Here is a 20,724-nt window from a genome sequence, read left to right on the forward strand (position 1 = left end):
GATTTGCAGTCTCTGGTTATCTCCTGTATTAGATCCGCAGTCTCTGGTCATCTCCTGTATTAGATTTGCAGTCTCTGGTCATCTCCTGTATTAGATTTGTAGTCTCTGGTTATCTCCTGTATTAGATCCGCAGTCTCTGGTCATCTCCTGTACTAGATTTGCAGTCTCTGGTCATCTCCTGTATTAGATTTGCAGTCTCTGGTCATCTCCTGTATTAGATTCACAGTCTCTGGTCATCTCCCGTATTAGATTTGCAGTCTCTGGTTATCTCCTGTATTAGATTTGCAGTCTCTGGTTATCTCCTGTAGTATGTCTCTCAGTGAGCAGTAATGATGTGCAGTAACCTCTAGCAATGAATGAGGAAGCAGAAATTATGTGTTGTAACCTCTAACAACCAGTCAGTGATCGGTAATAATATTCTGTATCCTCTGGCAACCAATTGCAATTGCTGCCTGATCTGCTGCAGTAAACAGGTTTTTAGTCTTACTGCTATTTGTTATATGTCTAAGAGCGGTTGGGTGGCCCCAAGAAAATGTTTGCCCAGGCCCCAATCAATATTAAAGACGGTCCTGGATACCAGAAAGATATTTCTAGGGTTCCTCTGTGTTGAAAAGGTTGAGAAAGGGTGTTCTACTGAGCTGCTTCCTCAATGGCCAAAATGCTGCAAAATTATGTTTACCAGCAAGAAAACTGCAGTGTATTTTTCCTTTGCTGGTCCAGACAGTGAGGAAACAACCTGTAGAAGCAGGTGAGTGGTATCTTTGCTCTCCTAGCAATTTTTTTGCTAGGAGAGCTAGATGCTTGCTGTTACCTTTGTAGACCAGAAAAAGCCTCTTGTGCCCCTCTGTGGTTTAACCACTTGACATCCGCGCTATAGCCGAATGACGGCTACAGCACGGACCTGAATTCCCGGGAGGCCGTCATATGACGGCCTCCCCTGTGCACGCGCCCTGCAGGGCGCGCATGGAGCGCGCTGTGATCACCGAGTCACTGACACTCAGGTGATCACCGATCCAAGGGGCCGGTCCCGGCCCCTTACCATGTGTTCAGCTGTCAGCCAATGACAGCTGATCACATGGTGCCCTTCAGCTATCAGTGCCCATCAGTGCCACCTTATCAGCGCACATCAATGAAGGAGAAAAATTACCTTTTTTTTAATTTTATAACAAAATATAAAAAAAAAAAAAAAATTTTTTTTTTTTTCTAAATTCGGTCTTTTTACATTTTTTTTAACAAAAAATAAAAACCGCAAAAGTGATTAAATACCACCAAAAAAAAGCTCTATTTGTGGGAAAAAAATGATAAAAATTTCATTTGGGTACAGTGTTGTATGTCTGCGCAATTGTCATTCAAAGTGCGTCAGCGCTGAAAGCTGAAAATTGGTCCGGATAGGAGGGGGGGGGGTTAAGTGCCCAGTAAGCAAGTGGTTAATTTCATGTTATGCTATCCTTTACAGCCAATGAAGCTGCCATCTCAGTTTCTGATTTGCAGTTGACATGGTGCTGCACATATGATCAGTTATGACTCCAGACATTTGATGGCTTGACAGTTCAGTTCAGAGCACAAGTTATCATTCACAGCATGCCTTGATTGTAACTGTTCTGGGAAACAGTTAAATTGATGGGTTTAGCTCTGCTTTGATGATGGAACCCAGCTTGCCCTTACATTATGGATAAGGCCTACTAACTGCCATTTTCCTGTCCAATGAGAGCACCCGTACTAACCACTAGGGGGGTTCTATTGGACAGAAAAGCGGTAGTTGGCAGTTGAACTCATAAAAGCGTTTTTAGCTTTTTTGGCTAATAAATGTAACAGCAGGTATCTTTTGTTGCCTGATCTTAAACTCTTCGAGGCTCACATTCACATACTACTATAAAAAACATCCCAAATTTAATTTTTTCTCTGTTGTAAAATAAGACACCAACATCAGCACAAAATGTATCATGAGCAGCATTTTTTTTATTACCAAAGTACAAAAAAAAAACCCCACAGATTTCTCTTATGGCTTTAGAAATACATCTATCACTTGTAAAATTTTAACCTTCCTTCTTTGGCTAACATAGATAGGAGTTCAGACTCAAACTCAGCATTGTGCACCCCGGTCCAGCGGAAGGCCCCCGGAAATTTGTTCTTTTCCCAGTAGTGGTGCCAGTTTCCATTCCTGTCTGCACCAAAACCAAACACTGATATCTAAGGAGGAAGAAGAAAGAAGATCACAATTAGCTCAAGACTGTCAAATAACAACTGCAAAAATTGTGACCTCTGCTTCCAATTGCATTAAATTGTGACCTTTATATTCATTTGATATTGATATCAATACTGTGCCAGTGACTCAGATTCTCGGTTAAACAAAGAATGCAATAAACTTTAAATAAGCAAAGATTGAAGAGTCAGTAAACTGTTTTTTTGGTTTTGTTTGACGACAACATCCTCATTCCATTGCAATCTTCTTAAAAATATCGGAATCCAAGGGGTGTGCTTGTCCTTGTCCTTTAAGCCCCATCTCTATACTTTTGTGACAACTCTAAATAGGGAACACTGCTTTATGCCAAACCATGGCGTCAGACTACCAATGCTACATTCTTCATTTATTTTTATTCTGTATGCAGAAGGTGGTATGGAGCATCATGCAGAAGGACCAAGAATGCAACATTTATAGTATTAATAGTATAAATTATAATATATAAATATAATAATATATAAATTATATATAAATATAAATGATATATCATTTATATAAGTATCATGTAATGCTAACCCTAATAATGAATCTCTCCTTTTTACTCCCCCTTGATCTGAATTCTAGAAAATAAAGTAAAATAAGTACTGCTCACAGCTTCACTGTCTTTGATAGTAACTTCCTTTACTTGCCGGAATAGTTTTCACACCCCCCGACCCCAGGAGGCCCCCCTCACAGATGATGTATTGTAGTATATGTAATTAGGAGATCCCTGAGATTTTGTACGATTTTGCAGTATACAGAGGAGATCTCCCAGGGAGGCAATGGTGACGTAGCCCTCCCAGGGGGCAGTTGTGCAGCTGTAAGGCCCTACCTACATCACCAGAGCCTGTCAATGAATAGCATTCCCAATTGCATGCAACAGGGATTTGAAGTGCTGGGCGAGAAAGGACCACTTTAGATATAGCAGTGAAATTGTTTTGTTATATCTATTTGATAAGGGCTTAAAATGCCTGCCAGAAATCTTGTAAGCTGAAAACTGCCTGTGCCCTCTCTCTCTCTCCACAAAGAGAAGTCCTAAGGAACTGCAAAAAACCATAATCCAGTGCAGTCAGCATACAGTAGGCACCTCCTGGTGCCTGCATGTCAGGGACGTTTTTTCTTTAAAGTGTTTGTAAAGTCTTACATCTACCTGCTGAAGTGAACAGCCTCAGGTGATACACAAATCCACCTACATAGGTTGCATCTGTTTATCTGCAGCTCTGTCTCCTCTACAGCCTCCTAAATCACACAGCTCAAAGGCTTTTTTTCAGCTAGGAAAAGCAGCGGGCGGGGATCTAATATCTCACACTGCACAGCTCAGAAAGGAGAGCTGAGTGTAATTTGAGCAGGATGGGATTAACATAAGGGCTATTGGAGCTGCAGCTCCAGGCCCTTTCCTTAAGATAGGACCAGCCCAGTAGTGTGATTGAGTCACTAATGCTGCCCAGTCCTGCTCTGTGTGCAGTATACACATGATTGATATATTGATATGTAAATTGTTAGAGCATTCATAGGCATGTCAAACTCTGAGCCCTGGTTCATTACCTTTGCTGAATGCTGCCAACGTTGGAGATGTACAACAAGCTCTGCTTGCCACAGTCACTGAACCTGCCATCATCCTGTACTGCAAAGGTGAGCAGATGGATATTGGGGGGGGGGGGTGTCTAGAGGTAAACAGGGAAGGGATTACAGTTTGGAGGGCAATGGGGTGCAAAGATGAGCAGAGGCATGTGCAGTTAAGCAGAGATGAGGGGGTTTGGGGTGCAGAAGTTAGCAGGGGAATTTAGAATGCACAGGTGTACTGAGAGGAGGTGGATAAAGCTGCAGAGATTAACAGAGAGGAAGAGAAGGGTCTGTCATAGTAAATATCCCTGTTACATGGTTGGTAAGTGTAAGGCTCCATTCACATCATGCAGATGTGACAGAGTGCGCACATTCGCATGCATCACGTGTAGGGAAGCCCCTCCCACTCTTACCATAATGTTGCTCAACCCACAGTTCACACATGCGCACCACATTGCTACCCTGGTACAGCTATGCAAAGGCACCCTCTCTCTCTCTCTCACCCTTCCCTCTCACCTCTCCCTTTCTCTCTCTCTCACCCCCTCCCTCTCTCTCTCACGCCCTCCCTCTCTCTCTCTCTCACGCCCTCCCTCTCTCTCACCCCCCTCCCTTTCTCTCTCTCTCACGCCCTCCCTCTCTCTCACCCCCTCCCTCTCTCTCTTACCTCTCCCTTTCTCTCTCTCTCACCCCCTCCCTCCCTCTCTCACCCCCTCCCTCTCTTACCTCTACCTTTCTCTCTCACCCCCTCCTTCTCTCTCTCACCCCCTCCCTCTCTCTCACCCCCTCCTTCTCTCTCTCACCCCCTCCTTCTCTCTCTCACCCCCTCCCTCTCTCTCACCCCCTCCCTCTCTCTCTCACCCCCCCTCCCTCTCTCTCTTACCTCTCCCTCTCTCTCTCACCCCCCTCCCTCTCTCTCTTACCTCTCCCTCTCTCTCTCACCCCCCTCCCTCTCTCTCTTACCTCTCCCTCTCTCTCTCACCCCCTCTCTCTCTCACCCCCTCTCTCTCTCACCCCCTCTCTCTCTCTCTTACCTCTCCCTCTCTCTCTCACCCCCTCTCTCTTTCTCTCACTCCCTCCCTTTCTCTCTTACCCCTTCTCTCTCTCACACCCTTCCTCTCTCTCTCACCTCCCCATCCCTCCCTCTCTCTCTCACCTCCCCCTCTCCATATTTAATTACATTTGTTAAAATATTACATTTTTTTTTTTGCATTTTCATTTTATTTATTTCCATAAAAAGGCCCACCAAAATCCTCAGCACCAGGCCCATGAGGCTCTTACTCGGGCCCTAAATCTGGGACCTGAGTGTAGCGAAGGGACACACCCCCCCTCAACACAATCTCATAGGGAAACATGCACAGCTGAGGCTGTCAATCACAAACTGTCTACTGGAGCTCCCCTCCACCGTCCTTCTCTAGATCCTTTGGAGTCAGCAAAGCATGTCAGAAATTAATGAGGTGTGGGTGCGTTTCCCAAATACAGACATTGTGTGCGCAGGAATATGCCCCAACACCAGTGGATCCCGTGCTGGCAAAGACGGCCCTTCACACAGATGTACGCTTAAGTACGCCCGTGTGGATGAGGCCTTAATAAATGGGTTTAAACATAATCCAATATACAAGCATTTTTACCCCAAAAAATTAGCAAAGGACCAGAGAACATCAGTTGCAGTTTTGGATTCCAGTAAGGACCATTAAAGCTCAGTAAAAGTCACAGGAATAGATATGCAGTCAGACAAACACTGAATGAGCAATTTCTATTTTCATAGCTTTATTATTTTATGTTTTTTGCATTTGGTGTGGTTTCCTGTCTACCACTATTTTGTATTACATGGATCAGTTCCTAGCTCGATGCTCCCAGCCTCCCCATGTTCTCCAGTTAGGCAGGCCATAAATTAATTGATTTTCTTTCCTGGAACCCATAGAAAATCGCTCAATTCCACCAACAACAGTCATTGTTGATGGAGGAATCCCTCCCGCAGCACTGTTGTGTTCTGCTGGCAGGGGGCCTTACCAACAGAGAGAACTCAATGATTACCGCTAGCCGCTATAGCCACTGGGAGTAATCGCATGCCAAAAATCCGACAGGCTGGTTGTACTGAATTTGATCGATGGACAACCAGCCTGTCCATACATGTCCAATCTCGGCCAGTCCCTGCTGAACCAGCCGAAATTCGATCCATCCATGGCCAGCTTTAGTTTCACTTTTCTCAAGTAAAGGACTTTCAGATAATTAGGAGGTTTTTATAAGGAATGTCTTTTTACCTGCAAGAAATGCTATAAAAAAACATATTTTGTACATGTCAGCCTAAAATAAACTACACTGGATTCTAATCTGAGTCGTTTTGGTGAGTTGACACCACTTGCGGATCTTGTTGAGTCATCCTGCCATACTGTCCAAACAGACTGAGTCTCAGGTGATATGTATTTTGCACAAAGTGACATTTTAGACAGAACAATGGCTGGACATTCCAGTAGTCAGCAGTGTTATGCCCTGTATACACGGTCGGATTTTCCGACGGAAAAAGTGCGATCGGATTGTGTTGTCGGAAATTCCGATCGTGTGTGGGCTCCATCTGACTTTTTCCATCGGAATTTCGGACACACAAGGTTTGAGAGCAGGCTATAAAATTTTCCGACAACAAAATCCAATTGGTTAAATTCCGATCGTGTGTACAAAAATCCAACGCACAAAGTGCCACGCATGCTCAGAATAAATTAAGAGACGAAAGCTATTGGCTACTGCCCCGTTTATAGTCCCGACGTACGTGTTTTACGTCACCGCATTCAGAATGATCGGATTTTCCGACAACTTTGTGCGACCGTGTGTATGCAAGACAAGTTTGAGCCAACATCCGTTGGAAAGAATCCATGGATTTTGTTGTCAGAATGTCCGATCAATGTCTGACCGTGTGTACAGGGCATTAGGCTGGCCATAGACGGAGCGATTTTCTTTCCTGCAACCACAGTCAGTGTTGATGGGGGAATGCCTCCCGCGGAGCCATTGTATACTTCTGGTGGGGAAAGCTGTCCCCACCGGGAGAATACAGTGATTACTGCTAGCAGCTATAACAGTCGCTAGCAAAAATTGCCTGTAAAATCCGACAGGCTGGTTGTACCCAAGTTGACCCATCGGTCAACTTGGGTACTTTCATCCTGCCCATACATGGTTCAAAACTGAACTATCCTGCTGAACCGGCCGAGATTCGAACCGTCTATGGCCGGCTTTAGTCCCAGTGCTCTTAGTAATCAGCACTGTTAGACCTGGTTAGACACGCCTCACCCCTTCTGCGATACATCTCTGTGTGTGGACACTTGACACTTACTTTTGCCAGCACAGAACATAATCACAAATAGTACCACGCAGGGGTACAGAACTATAAAGGGATTAATAGATGTGAGGAGTTAGGCGTTAAAGTGATAATATAGTCAATTTTTTGTTTTGGTTAAAAATGCTCGGTGCAGTTGTTTGGCACGAGTTGGCCCAGGATCCTCCATTTCTTGGGTCCCTCTTCAGAGCTCCTTGCCCCTCCCTCCTAACAAGTGCCCCCACAGCAAGCAGCTTGCTATGGGGGCACCCGAGCCAAACCGCAACATTCAGATACCGAGCCGCAGCCCGGCTCCGCCCCTCCCTTTCCTGATTGTCTCACTGAATTTGATTGACAGCAGTGGGAGCCAATGGCGCTCCAATGCCGTCTTAGGCAATCAGGAGGGAGAGTCTTGGGCAGCCGAGACACTCCTACAACATCGCTGGATAGAGATGGGGCTCAGGTAAGTATTAGGAGGGCTGATGCACACAGAAGGATTTTTATCTTAATACATAGAAAAAATCTTCTGACTTTACAATTACTTTAAGATTTAAAATATCTATGGAGATTTTTGACCCCTTTAATAATTATGTAGCTATGCTGTCATTAGACATACTCACGTCATCACATATATGTAGAGCAAAGAAGACAGCCAGCATTCCAGTAGATGGATACCTCCCATGATGATTTGTCCAATTATCATGGATGTATTTGAAAAAAGCTGGATTAAAGATTAATACCTAAAAAATAAACACTGATTTTTAACACAGCAGTTACTATATAAGCATGCATTGAAGTGTAAAATTTCTATTATATTTTCCTACATTTCCCTGGATAAAAGATGTACAAACATAGTTTCACTCTGGACATTTGTTTACATTGCAATCTAGATCAGGGGTCTCCAAACTTACTAAAGAAAGGGCCAGTTTACTGTCCTTCAGACATTAGGGGGGCCAGACTGTGCCCAGTGGAAGTAAACAATGCCTGATCTGGTGCCATTGGGAGAATATTGCCCCATTTTTGTTGTCAGCGGAAGGAATTATGCCACCATCGCTGGTGTCAGTGGATGGAGTAGTGCCCCATTGTTGGTGTCAATTTCAGGAATATTGCCTCAAGGGTCAGGTAAAGGCTAGCAAAGGGCCACAGTTTTGAGACCATTGATTTAGATCAGGGTCTGTAAACTTTTTAAACAAGGGGCCAGTATGTTGTCCTTCAGACTGTAGGGGTGCCGGACTAAAGCCAGTGGTTGTAGAAATTGCCTTGGTGTCAGTGGGACTAAACCATGCCCAATCGTTGGTGTCAGTGGTAGGAATACTGCCCCAGTGTTGGTGTCATTAGAAGGAATTGCGCCCCGTTGTTAGTGTCATTGGGCAGGATTATGCCCCATTGTTGGCGTCATTGGGAGGAATCATGCCCCTTCATTAGTGGCAGTGGGAGGACATATGCCCAATTGTTAGTGTCAATGGGAGGACACAAGTCCAATTGTTGGTGTCAGTGAATGAAATAGTACCCCAAGGGCCAGATAAAAGCAAGCAGAGGGCAGCATCCAGCCCCCAGGGCCACAGTTTGGAGACCACTGATCTAGATTAACAGGTCAGCTAAATTTTATAATCCTGAATTCAGAGTTGATATGAAAGACTCCTGACATTCAGCTGATCTGTGTGTCCTGCACCTCTTGTAATAAATTTAGTCAAAATCATAGAATTACAGTGTAATTTCATTGTTTGGGTGTAACCTCTTGGAGTCAATGAAAAGGCGAAACTTCGTTTTTTTCTGGTGGTTTTCAAAGTGGAAGTAAACCCTTGTTTAAAGTTGTACCTACAAGTAAGCCTATAATAACATTTACCTGTAGGTACAGTGAATATCTCCTAAACTTGCACAGTTTAGAAGAAATTCACATTACATGCAGCCGGGGATGTCACCGGCGCATGCACTCTGAAGGGACAGTATACCCGCGCCATCCCTTCAGAGCTCCGTGCCACGTCTTGTGACTCCCACGCGCATGCGTGAGAGTGACGTCATTGTGGCGCGGTCAATCAGACGGCCGGAGAATGTGAACCCGGAAGGAAGACCGGGTGAAGATGGAAGCGTCTGTCAGTGGTGGAGGGCTTAGTTCTAAGGTAATTGTTTAATAACGTGCTGGTATGCAATGAAAAACCCAGCACATTATGCCTTTACCTTGCAGGTTTCAAAAAAAATAAATAATTTGGTGCGGTTTACTACTGCCTTAACCACTTCAGCCCGGAAGGATTTACCCCCTTATTGACCAGGTCATTTTTGCGATATGGCAATGGGTCACTTTAACTGACAATTGCGCGCTCAAAATTTATGTCCTTTTTTTCCCCACAAATAGAGCTTTCTTTTGGTGGCATTTGATCTGCGGTTGCGCTATAATAAAAAACACCGACAATTTTGAAAAAAAAAAACAATATTTCTTTACTTTTTGCTATAATAAATATCCCAAAAGTTTAAAAAAAAACTAAATTCTTCATCAGTTTAGGCCAATATGAATTCTTCTACATATTTTTGGTAAAAAAAAATCTCAATAAGCGTATATTGATTGGTTTGCGCAAAAGTTACAGCGTCTACAAAATAGGGGATAGTTTTATGGCATTTTTATTATTAATTTTTTTTTACTAGTAATGGCGGCGATCTGTGATTTTTATCAGGACTGCGACATTATGGCGGACACATCTGACACTTTTGACACATTTTTGGGACCATTGTCATTTATACAGCAATCAGTGAAAAAACACACTGATTACCGTAAAAATGTATGGCATTTTTATTATTTTTTTACTAGTAATGGCGGTGATCAGCAATTTTTAGCAGGACTACGACATTGCGGCGGATAGATCGGACACTTGACAGTTTTTTGGAACCATTGACCTTTATACAGTGATCAGAGCTAAAAATAGCCACTGATTACTGTGTAAATGTCACTGGCAGGGAAGGGGTTAACACTAGGGGGCGATCAAGGGGTTAAATGTGTTCCCTAGGGAGGTGTTTCTAAATGTGGGGGGGAGGGGACTGACTGGGAGAACAAAGAAATCATTGTTCCTGATCACTAGGAACAAACGATCTCTCTCTACTTCCCTGTTATGCCCCGTACACACGATCGGGCATTGATCGGACATTCCGACAACAAAATCCATGGATTTTTTCCGACGGATGTTGGCTCAAACTTGTCTTGCATACACACGGTCACACAAAGCTGATTTCTGAACGTCGAGAACGCGGTGATGTACAACACGTATGACAAGCCGAGAAAAATGAAGTTCAAAAGCCAGTGCGGCTCTTCTGCTTGATTCCGAGCATGCGTGGAATTTTGTGCGTCGGAATTGTGTACATACGATCGGAATTTACGCAAACGGATTTTGTTGTCGGAAAATTTGAGAACCAGATCTCAAATTTTGTGCGACGGAAATTCCGATGGAAACTGTCCGATGGAGCCTACACACAGTCGGAATTTCCGACAACAAGCTCCGATCGCACATTTTACGCCAGAAAGTCCGACCGTGTGTACTGGGCATTAGAACGGGGATCTGTTTGTTAACATTGACAGTTCCCCATTCTGGCTCTCTATGGAATGATCGTGGGTGGCCCGCTGGCCACGCGCATCGGCCCCAGCCTGCTACTGTTCCTAAAGCGGCTGGCATACAGCTGTGGCGATTCTCGCGAGCCGTGCCAACCTGCCGCAGTATAATGATGGCGGCTGGTCGGCAAGCAGTTAAAGGATCAAACTGGCTTTAAATGACTCCTGTGAATTATGGAAGCTCTCTAACTACCCTGGAACTGTTTTTGTGCAGCCCTTCATTAGCCTTATTATTTTACACCTCTATATTTAGAGAAAGCGAAATGAAAAAATGATGTGACAGTATATAAATAATGGTAAAATACACACAAAAAAGGAAGAAACACAAACACCAAAGAAGAGTAAATAAAATGTATAGAACTATCTTTAATATACCTAAAAACCTGCAAAAAAAAAAATACAATGTAGTAGATCTCTCACTTGTGCTGAGATCCCTCCAATTAAACCCTATGGCCAAAGCCCTGTTATAGTGCCTTGTTATTTAGTTCTTCACGGCTCACCTTGTCTTTATCAGCTTGAATGTACTGCTTGACCCTTGTATATGTACTGGAAAGAAAAACAGTAAATTATATGCCAGTCAATAATATCTCAAAGGTGAATGGATTGTTCTATTGTACCATATACATACATTTACAAATGCTGTACTCCTATAAGAAATTCCTTAAAGTGATTGTAAACCCTTCTTTTTTTTTTTTAAATAACAAACGTCATACTTACCTCCACTGTGCAACTCGTTTTGCACAGTGTGGCCCCGATCCTCGTCTTCTGGGGTCCCCGGCAGCTCTCGCGGCTCCTCCCCGCATCAGATAACCCCCTAGGAGAAGCGATCTCCCGGGGGGGGGGGGGGTGTTACCTCCCGAGTCCAGCATTTGCATCCACAGACACAAATGCCAGACTCGGCCTCGCCCCCGGAACCCGCATAGTTGGATTTGATTGACAGCGGCGGGAGCCAATGGCTGCGCTGCTATCAATCTATCCAATCAAGAGCCGGGACCCCATGGAGAGAGGGAGAGCGTGTCTCCACCGGCGGAAATACGGGGCTCAGATAAGTAAAACGGGGGGAGGCTGGGAGGGGGCCGGTCACTGCCAGGTGTTTTTTCGCCTTAATGCATAGGGTGCATTAAGGTGAAAAAACACGAGGGTTTACAACCCCTTTAACCGCTTCAGCCCCAGATGATTTTACCCCCTGACCAGAGCACTTTTTGTGATTCGGCACTGCGTCACTTTAACTGACAATTGCGCGATCGTGCGACGTTGCACCCAAACAAAATTGACGTCCTTTTTTTCCCACAAATAGAGCTTTCTTTTGGTAGTATTTGATCATCTCTGCGGTTGTTATTTTTTGCGCTATAAACAAAAGAAGAGCAACAATTTTGAAAAAAAACGCATTATTTTTTACTTTTTGCTATAATAAATATCCCCCAAAAATATATTAAAAAAACTATTTTTTTCCTCAGTTTAGGCCAATACGTATTCTTCTACATATTTTTGGTATTGGTATTGATTGGTTTGCGCAAAAGTTATAGCGTCTACAAAATAGGGGATAGTTTTATGGCATTTTTATTAGACTTTTTATTTTTTTACTAGTAATGGCGGCGATCTGCGATTTTTGTCGGGACTGCAACATTATCACGGACACGTCGGACAATTTTGACACAGTTTTGGGACCATTGGCATTTTTACAGCGATCAGTGCTATAAAAATGTCACTGGTAGGGAAGGGGTTAACACTAGGGGGCGATCAAGGGGTTAATTGTGTTCCCTAGTGTGTGTTCTAACTGAGGGGGGGAGGGGGCTGTGTAGAGGAAGAGATAGATCGCTGTTCATACTCTGTATGAACAGACGATCGGTCAGTTCTCCCCTCAGAGATCCGGAAACTGTGTTTACACACACAGATCCCGGTTCTCTGTGTGCCCCGAGCGATTGCGGGAGCACGACGGTGATCGCGACCACCGGGCACTCGCATCAGCTCCGTGGGCAACAGGGCGAAGCAACGTTGCATAACGTTGTTTCGCCCAGCCATGCCATTCTGCCGCAGTACAACCTCAGACCTGAAATATGAAAAAAGCATATCCTTCAATAGTGTGTAATTGTCTCAATCCAGAGCACTAAGTGGCATTTCTGTCTGCTGCTTATTTTCTCTGCTATCAACATGAGTTACTTCTGACAAGTTTTCCTGACACCAAGAGAAAAAAAGTGACAGGGGAGGGACCTCCAGCTGATTGACAGCCTCAGCCTGCAGAGAAGAGAAGACTGCAGATAAACAGATACAATTTATGTAAGAGGATTTGTTTAATCTCTGTGTATCACCTGAGGCCAGTCACTTAAGTATTCAGACCCTTTGCTCAGTATTTAGTAGAAGCACCATTTTGATCTAATACAGCCATGAGTCTTTTTGGGAAAGATGCAACAAGTTTTTCACACCTGGATTTGGGGATCCTCTGCCATTCCTCCTTGCAGATCCTCTCCAGTTCTGTCAGATTGGATGGTAAACGTTGGTGGACAGCCATTTTTAGGTCTCTCCAGAGATGTTCAATTGGGTTTAAGTCAGGGCTCTGGCTGGGCTATTCAAGAACAGTCACGGAGTTGTTGTGAAGCCACTCCTTCGTTATTTTAGCTGTGTGCTTAGGGTCATTGTCTTGTTGGAAGGTAAACCTTCGGCCCAGTCTGAGGTCCTGAGCACTCTGGAGAAGTTTTTCGTCCAGGATATCCCTGTACTTGGCCGCATTCATCTTTCCCTCGATTGCAACCAGTCGTCCTGTCCCTGCAGCTGAAAAACACCCCCACAGCATGATGCTGCCACCACCATGCTTCACTGTTGGGACTGTATTGGACAGGTGATGAGCAGTGCCTGGTTTTCTCCACACATACCGCTTAGAATTAAGGCCAAAAAGTTCTATCTTGGTCTCATCAGACCAGAGAATCTTATTTCTCACCATCTTGGAGTCCTTCAGGTGTTTTTTTAGCAAACTCCATGCAGGCTTTCATGTGTCTTACACTGAGGAGAGGCTTCCGTCGGGCCACTCTGCCATAAAGCCCCGACTGGTGGAGGTCTGCAGTGATGGTTGACTTTCTACAACTTTCTCCCATCTCCCGACTGCATCTCTGGAGCTCATCCACAGTGATCTTTGGGTTCTTCTTTACCTCTCTCACCAAGGCTCTTCTCCCCCTATAGCTCAGTTTGGCCAGACGGCCAGCTCTAGGAAGGGTTCTGGTTGTCCCAAACGTCCTCCATTTAACTAATTATGGAGGCCACTGTGCTCTTAGGAACCTTAAGTGCAGCAGGATTTTTTTTGTAACCTTGGCCAGATCTGTGCCTTGCCACAATTCTGTCTCTGAGCTCTTCAGGCAGTTCCTTTGACCTCATGATTCTCATTTGCTCTGACATACACTGTGAGCTGTAAGGTCTTATATAGACAGGTGTGTGGCTTTCCTAATCAAGTCCAATCAGTATAATCAAACACAGCTGAACTCAAATGAAGGTGTAGAACCATCTCAAGGATGATCAGAAGAAATGGACAGCACCTGAGTTAAATATATGAGTGTCACAGCAAAGGGTCTGAATACTTAGGACCATGTGATATTTCAGTTTTTCTTTTTTAATAAATCTGCAAAAATGTCAACAATTCTGTGTTTTTCTGTCAATATGGGGTGCTGTGTGTACATGAGGAAAAAAATGAACTTAAATGATTTTAGCAAATGGCTGCAATATAACAAAGAGTGAAAAATTTAAGGAGGTCTGAATACTTTCTGTCCCCACTGTGTGTGTATATATATATATATATATATATATATATATATATATATATATATATATAAACATACACATACTAATCGCCCCCCCCCTTAAAATAGTCACATGTTGTTGCTTTGCAGCCTGAAATGAAGACAGACGCAGTTTTTGTTTTATCCAGCTGTATTTACTAGTACAACTTATACCATCCAAATGAAAGGTATAACACCAACATGTCAAAAAAAAAAAAAAAAGTTAAAACACAAAATCACTGAATTGGACCACCTTTTTCTTTAATTACAGCCTTTAGTCTGTTGGGATATGTTTCTACTAACTTTGCACATTTAGACTTTGCAGTATTTGCCCACACTTCTTTGCAGAACTGCTCAAGTTCAGTTAAATTTGATGGTTACCATTTGATGGTGCACTAGTAAATACAGCTGGATAAAACAAAAACCGTGTCTGTCTCTTCATTTGAGGCTGAAAGTAACAAAATGTGATTTTTTTAAAGGGGGGTGATTCTTTTCTATACCCACTGTGTATATAGATATATCTATCTATATATAGATAGATATATCTATCTATATATAGTTGTGCTCATAAGTTTACATACCCTGGCAGAATTTATGATTTCTTGGCCATTTTTAAGAGAATATGAACGATAACACAAAAAAACATTTCTTTCACTTGTTAGTGTTTGGCTGAAGCCATTTTTTATCAATCAACTGTCTTTACTCTTTTTAAATCATAATGGCAACAGAAGCTACCCAAATAACCCTGATCGAAAGTTTACGTACCCTGGTGATTTTGGCCTGATAACATGCACACAAGTTGACACAAAGGGGTTTGAATGGCTATTAAAGGTAACCATCCTCACCTGTGATCTGTTTGCTTGTAATTAGAGTGTGTGTATAAAAGGCCAATGAGTTTCTGGACTCCTCACAGACCCTTGCATCTTTCATCCAGTGCTGCACTGATGTTTCTGGATTCTGAGTCATGGGGAAAGCAAAAGAATTGTCAAAGGATCTGCCGGAAAAGGTAGTTGAACTGTATAAAACAGGAAAGGGATATAAAAAGATATCCAAGGAATTGAGAATGCCAATCAGCAGTGTTCAAACTATAATCAAAAAGTGGAAATTGAGGGGTTTTGTTGAAAATAAACTACGGTCAGGTAGACCAACTGAAAATTCAGCCACAACTGCCAGGAAAATTGTTCAGGATGCAAAGAAAAACCCACAAATAACTTCAGGTGAAATACAGGACTCTCTGAAAACATGTGGTGTGGCTGTTTCAAGATGCACAATAAGGAGGCACTTGAAGAAAGATGGGCTGCATGGTCGAGTCGCCTGAAGAAAGCCATTACTATGCAATGCCACAAAGTATCCCGCTTACAATACACCAAACGGCACAGAGACAAGCCTCAAACCTTCTGGCACAAAGTCATTTGGAGTGATGAGACCAAATTTTTTTTTTTGGCCACAACCATAAACTCTACATTTGGAGAGTTTGGAGAGGAGTCAACAAGGCCTATGATGAAATGTACACCATTCCTACTGTGAAACACGGAGGTGGATCGCTGATGTTTTGGGGATGTGTGAGCTACAAAGGCACAGGAAATTTGGTCAAAATTGTTGGCAAAATGAATACAGTATGTTATCAAGAAATACTGGAGGGACATTTGCATTCATCAGCCAGTAAGCTGTGCATGGGACGTACTTGGAAATTCCAACATGACAATGATCCAAAACACAAGGCCAAGTCAATCTGTCATTGGCTACAGCAGAATAAAGTGAAGGTTCTGGAGTGGCCATCTCAGTCTCCTGACCTCAATATCATTGAGCCACTCTGGGGAAATCTTAAATGTGCAGTTCATGCCAGACAGCCCAAGAATTTACAGGAACTGGAGGCTTTTTGCCAAGAGGAATGGGCAGCTGAGAAGATAAAGAGCCTCATCCACAAATACCACAAAAGACTTCAAGCTGTCATTGATGTTAAAGGGGGCAATACACTGGGGTATGTAAACTTTTGATCAGGGTCATTTGGGTAGTTTCTGTTGCCATTATGATTTAAAAAGAGTAAACACAGTTGATTGATAATAAATGGCTTCAGCCAAACACTAACCATGAGTGAAAGAAAAGTTTTTGTGTTATCATTCATATTCTCTGAAAAATGGCCAAGAAATCATAAATTCTGCCAGGGTATGTAAACTTATGAGCACAACTGTGTATATATATATATATATATGTATATGTATATATATATATATATATATATATATATATATATATATATATATATATATATATATATATATATATATATATACATACACAGCAAAAAGAGCATTTGTGAGGTCAGGAACTGAAGTTGGATGAGGGGACCTGGTTAACAATTAGCATTTCAGTTCCTGACAATGGTGTTCAAAAGGGCTCTGTGCAGGCCATTTGAGATCATCAACCTGTCTTTATGAAGCTGGCTTTGAGCACAGGGGTATAGTCATGCTGGTACAGTGAAAGGCCTTTGCAAACTACATCACCAGTTGGAAGTGCACAATTGTCTCTGTATTCTGTAGTATTAATAGTACGTTCCAACAGAAACATTGAATGCAACAATTTGGAAGGGTATCCACGTACTTTGGGTTATAAAGCGTAATGATGGATGGTCAGGTATACAGAAACTTTTTGCCATGTAGTGTAAACAAAATAGTATAGTATAGTATATAAATAGTATAGTATATAAATCTCTCCCTGATTCCATATCTGTTCAGCTATACCTATATATGGATAAAACTATGCTGTTTTTTGTTTCATTTCCTTTGTAGACAGAAAATTAGGACTGGCCTATCAAAACCCAAGTATGCATACTGCTAAGATGACTTGTGAAATCTGTCCATTTATTCCCAATGTAACTCATTTAGCAAACAATCATTTCATTACTGGATACGTACAACTTGATCTCTCCTGTGGAGAGGGCACTGGTAATCCACCTAAGGTCTTGCAGTTTAAATGGCACCAGAACTAGATGGACCCCTTTTGAAATGTGCATAGCACTTTCTGGATACATAAAATGATGAGTGGTTCTGAAGCCCACATCTTCTTCAAATCCAGAAGTGAGAGCTCTGTTCATTCTAAAAAAAATGCAAAGAGAGCAGATGGTTAGGAAAGGCATAATAACATTTAGCAGGGTTAACACAGTGGAGTCTATTGGCACTAAACCTTTGGTGTGCCCAGTTCTACCCCGAACCAAAAATTGTTTCCACGTGGGTATAGATTTTGTTGGCAGATGCAAAATATAAGGATTAATATTTAAGGTGTTCAGAGCCCAGGGGTCCTAAACAGTAAACGTCACCTTAGCCAGCCAAACGCCCTAACTTTCTCTTTCAGCAATAATTTCAGGGTACAGATCCAGAGTCGGTAGAAACTGTGCCGACAACAAGTTCAAAAATGGTGCTGCATTATCTTTTCTGTTTGTCTATGCAGGCTTTAACCTGAACTTGTACTCTGCCTATGCAGGTTCACTTAACTGTTCTCCTTCTTAGCTGAACACATTGCTTTCCCTTGTTCCCTTCTGCCCTCTCCGAAAGAGCCAGGTGAAGGGAAGGATGTGACTCACTCCCTGTCCCCCCCACATGACAGTGCTGGTGGTTGGATCTGCAGGCATATAGTGATGTCCTATGGAGCTGAGTGGAGAGTCCTTAGCCTTGTGCAAGCTGTGAAGTTAAGGCATTGAAAAAAGCTATTAAAGTATATGTAGAATGCAAAACTTTAAAGTAGGGAGTGGTTTAGATCCCTGCCAGAGTTTTTTTTTGCATTAGGAAGTTTTTTCATCACTTCCTGTCCCAGAGAACAACAGGAAGTAAGAGGAAAATCTCTCCAAAGTAAAGGGAAATCCCTTTTTAGACAGTTGTCACTGGAACAGGCGTCTCAATTGTGTTCCCACCTCCTGTTCCTGTGACAACTCCAAGGCTGGCTTCAGACCTGTCCACGCTAATGTTTTGCCTCAAGTCAAGGTGTGATGGCAGTCTAAAAGTTTGGATTTCCCATCTCATTCTGTACCGGAGACAAGGGTCATCAGCACATATAGTGAGTATCAGGGGTGTATCATGAAATCAGTGGGCCCGTGTGCAAAATCAAAAGTGGGCCCTAGGCAGTGACAAAGTCAATAACACGGCGTGCTGAGTTTACGTTAAATATTGGGCATGCCTTAAAGAGGGTGTGGTTAAATAGATTCCGAGATGACTTGCATAGTGTAGAATGTGGTAATGTTAAATAGAGAATGTACAGTGCGGAATGTACAGTGGTGGGTAGTATGTGCAGGAGAGGGGTGTGGAGTCTATGGCGGTGGGTAGTATGTGCAGGAGAGGAGTGTGGAGTGTATGGCGGTGGGTGGTATATGCAGGAGAGGAGTGCAGAGTGTGCGGTGGTGGGGTAGTATGTTCCTGAGAGGAGTGCAGAGTATATGGCGCTGGGTAGTATGTGCAGGAGGGGAGTGCTTATATATACTTATATACTCTTACTATACTCTTACTTATACGTGCCTTAAAATTCCACCATAGGGGTTTTCTGTTTTGGCTTTAATATTGGATGTGGCACTATTAACGCATAGAATTAATGCATAGGATTACTGTTCCATATTTCTTCAGAGGTGGGTAGTATGTACAGGAGAGGAGCACGGAGTGTCTAGAGGTGGGTAGTATGTGCAGGAGAAGAGTGTGGCGTGTATGGCAGTGGGTAGTATGTGTAGGATGGTGTCAGTAGGGCAGTGGATGGTGTCAGTAGTTTATTTTTATTAATATTGATTTTATTTTTTTACAATATCATTTTTTATTTTTTTTTTTTTTTTCAGTTTTCAAAATGCTTTTTGGGAGCCAGTGGATGGTGTCAGTAGGGCAGTGGATGGTGTCAGTAGGGCAGTGGATGGTGTCAGTAGAGCAATAGACAGTGTCAAATTTTTTTTCTTATTTGTTTTTATTTATTTTTAAAATGTTATTTTTGTATTATTTTTTTCACAAAAACTTTCAGGGGGAGAGAGTTGGGACAATGGATGGCATCAATAGGGCAATGGACAGTATCAGTAGTTTTTTATTTTTACAAAAATTACAATTCATTTTTTTGGGGGAGGGGACGGTGTCAGTCGTTTGTAATAAAAAATAAAATAAATATAATAAGATTATGAAAAAAAAAAAAACCCAAAAAATGATATTTTAATTTTGGTAAAAATCAAAAACTGATACTGTCCACTGCCCTACTGATACCATCCACTGCCCCAACTCCCTCCCCCTCAACATTTTTGTTAAAAAAATAATAAAAAAATAAAATTGTAAAAATAAATAAAATAATTTAAAAAATTGACACTGTCTATTGCTCTACTGACACCATCCACCGGCTTCCAAAAAGTATTTTGAAAACTGAAAAAAAAAATAATAAAAAATTAAATTGTAATAAAAAATAAAATAATTAAATGTATTAATATTTATTACAATTCTTTTTTTCTTTTATCAAGCTCTGTTGGGGGGCTTTGGGACAGAGAAAGGGACTGAGGACTGAGATTCTCCAGCCCCTTTCTCTGCAGCCTCAGCTGCACTGAAGATGAATGAACAGACAGAGGCTCCTGTTTTCATTCATAAACTGAAGCAGAGGAAATACAGTTTACGATGCATCAGTAATGAATGGACAGAGTTAGTGATCACTGACTCTGCTCATTCAAAGAAGGAAGGGGCCGGTAAATTACACATTTACCGGCCCCTTCCTGCACTTTCCATCCTGACAGATCTGGTATTAGGGGGGAGGGGGGTGGCCGAGAAGCCCAGAGGGGGACCAGAGGAGCACACAGGGGGCCCAGAGAAGAAGGGAAATCCGATGGACATTCAGAGGTGATCGGTGCGGTGGTGGCGGCATTTACAGGCACCGATCTCCCTGTGTGGCTTTCAATAAAACAGCTGAAAGCTGGGGGGAGGGAGAGGAGAAGAGGCTTCACTGAAAGCCGCACAGGGAGATTGGTGCTTGTAACTGTACCCCCCAACCCCCCCGCCACACCGATCATACCCGACTGTCAAATTTACTTGTGCAAGTTTTACCATCCTTAGGTGCAGGGTGGTTCAGACCACAGTGCCCCCCCCCCCCCCTCGGGGCCCGTGTGCAGAGAACACCCTGCACCCACGGATGATGCGCCACTGGTGAGTTTGGCTCTCCCCAGCATTAACATGAATAGTAATGAAAACCTAGCTTAAAAATGTGCAGAGGACCCTCTTTGTACAGCAGTAAAAACCTGGCAGGAGTTTTAAAACTCCCTCACTCCATCCAAAAGTAA

The 20,724-nt window shown here is 42.9% G+C and overlaps 1 protein-coding gene across 4 annotated transcripts in view; it reads right to left on the bottom strand.

Annotated features, from left to right (window-relative positions):
- Positions 1-1,939: 1,939 nt before the first annotated feature.
- The window catches only part of LOC141113459 (CMP-N-acetylneuraminate-beta-galactosamide-alpha-2,3-sialyltransferase 2-like), a 142,223-nt gene continuing 123,438 nt past the window's right edge, over positions 1,940-20,724 (bottom strand). For all 4 annotated transcript variants that reach the window (XM_073606561.1, XM_073606560.1, XM_073606563.1 and 1 more), the window contains 4 exons: positions 17,363-17,542; positions 11,184-11,229; positions 7,709-7,828; positions 1,940-2,190 (listed from right to left, as the gene is read on the bottom strand). In XM_073606561.1, the coding sequence (XP_073462662.1) occupies positions 2,023-2,190; positions 7,709-7,828; positions 11,184-11,229; positions 17,363-17,542 (514 nt within the window). In that variant the 3' untranslated portion in view covers positions 1,940-2,022. The remainder of the gene's footprint in view (positions 2,191-7,708; positions 7,829-11,183; positions 11,230-17,362; positions 17,543-20,724) is intronic.

The sequence above is a fragment of the Aquarana catesbeiana genome, linkage group LG12 (genome assembly GCF_042186555.1).
Source record: "Aquarana catesbeiana isolate 2022-GZ linkage group LG12, ASM4218655v1, whole genome shotgun sequence".
NCBI classification, from domain to species: domain Eukaryota; kingdom Metazoa; phylum Chordata; class Amphibia; order Anura; family Ranidae; genus Aquarana; species Aquarana catesbeiana.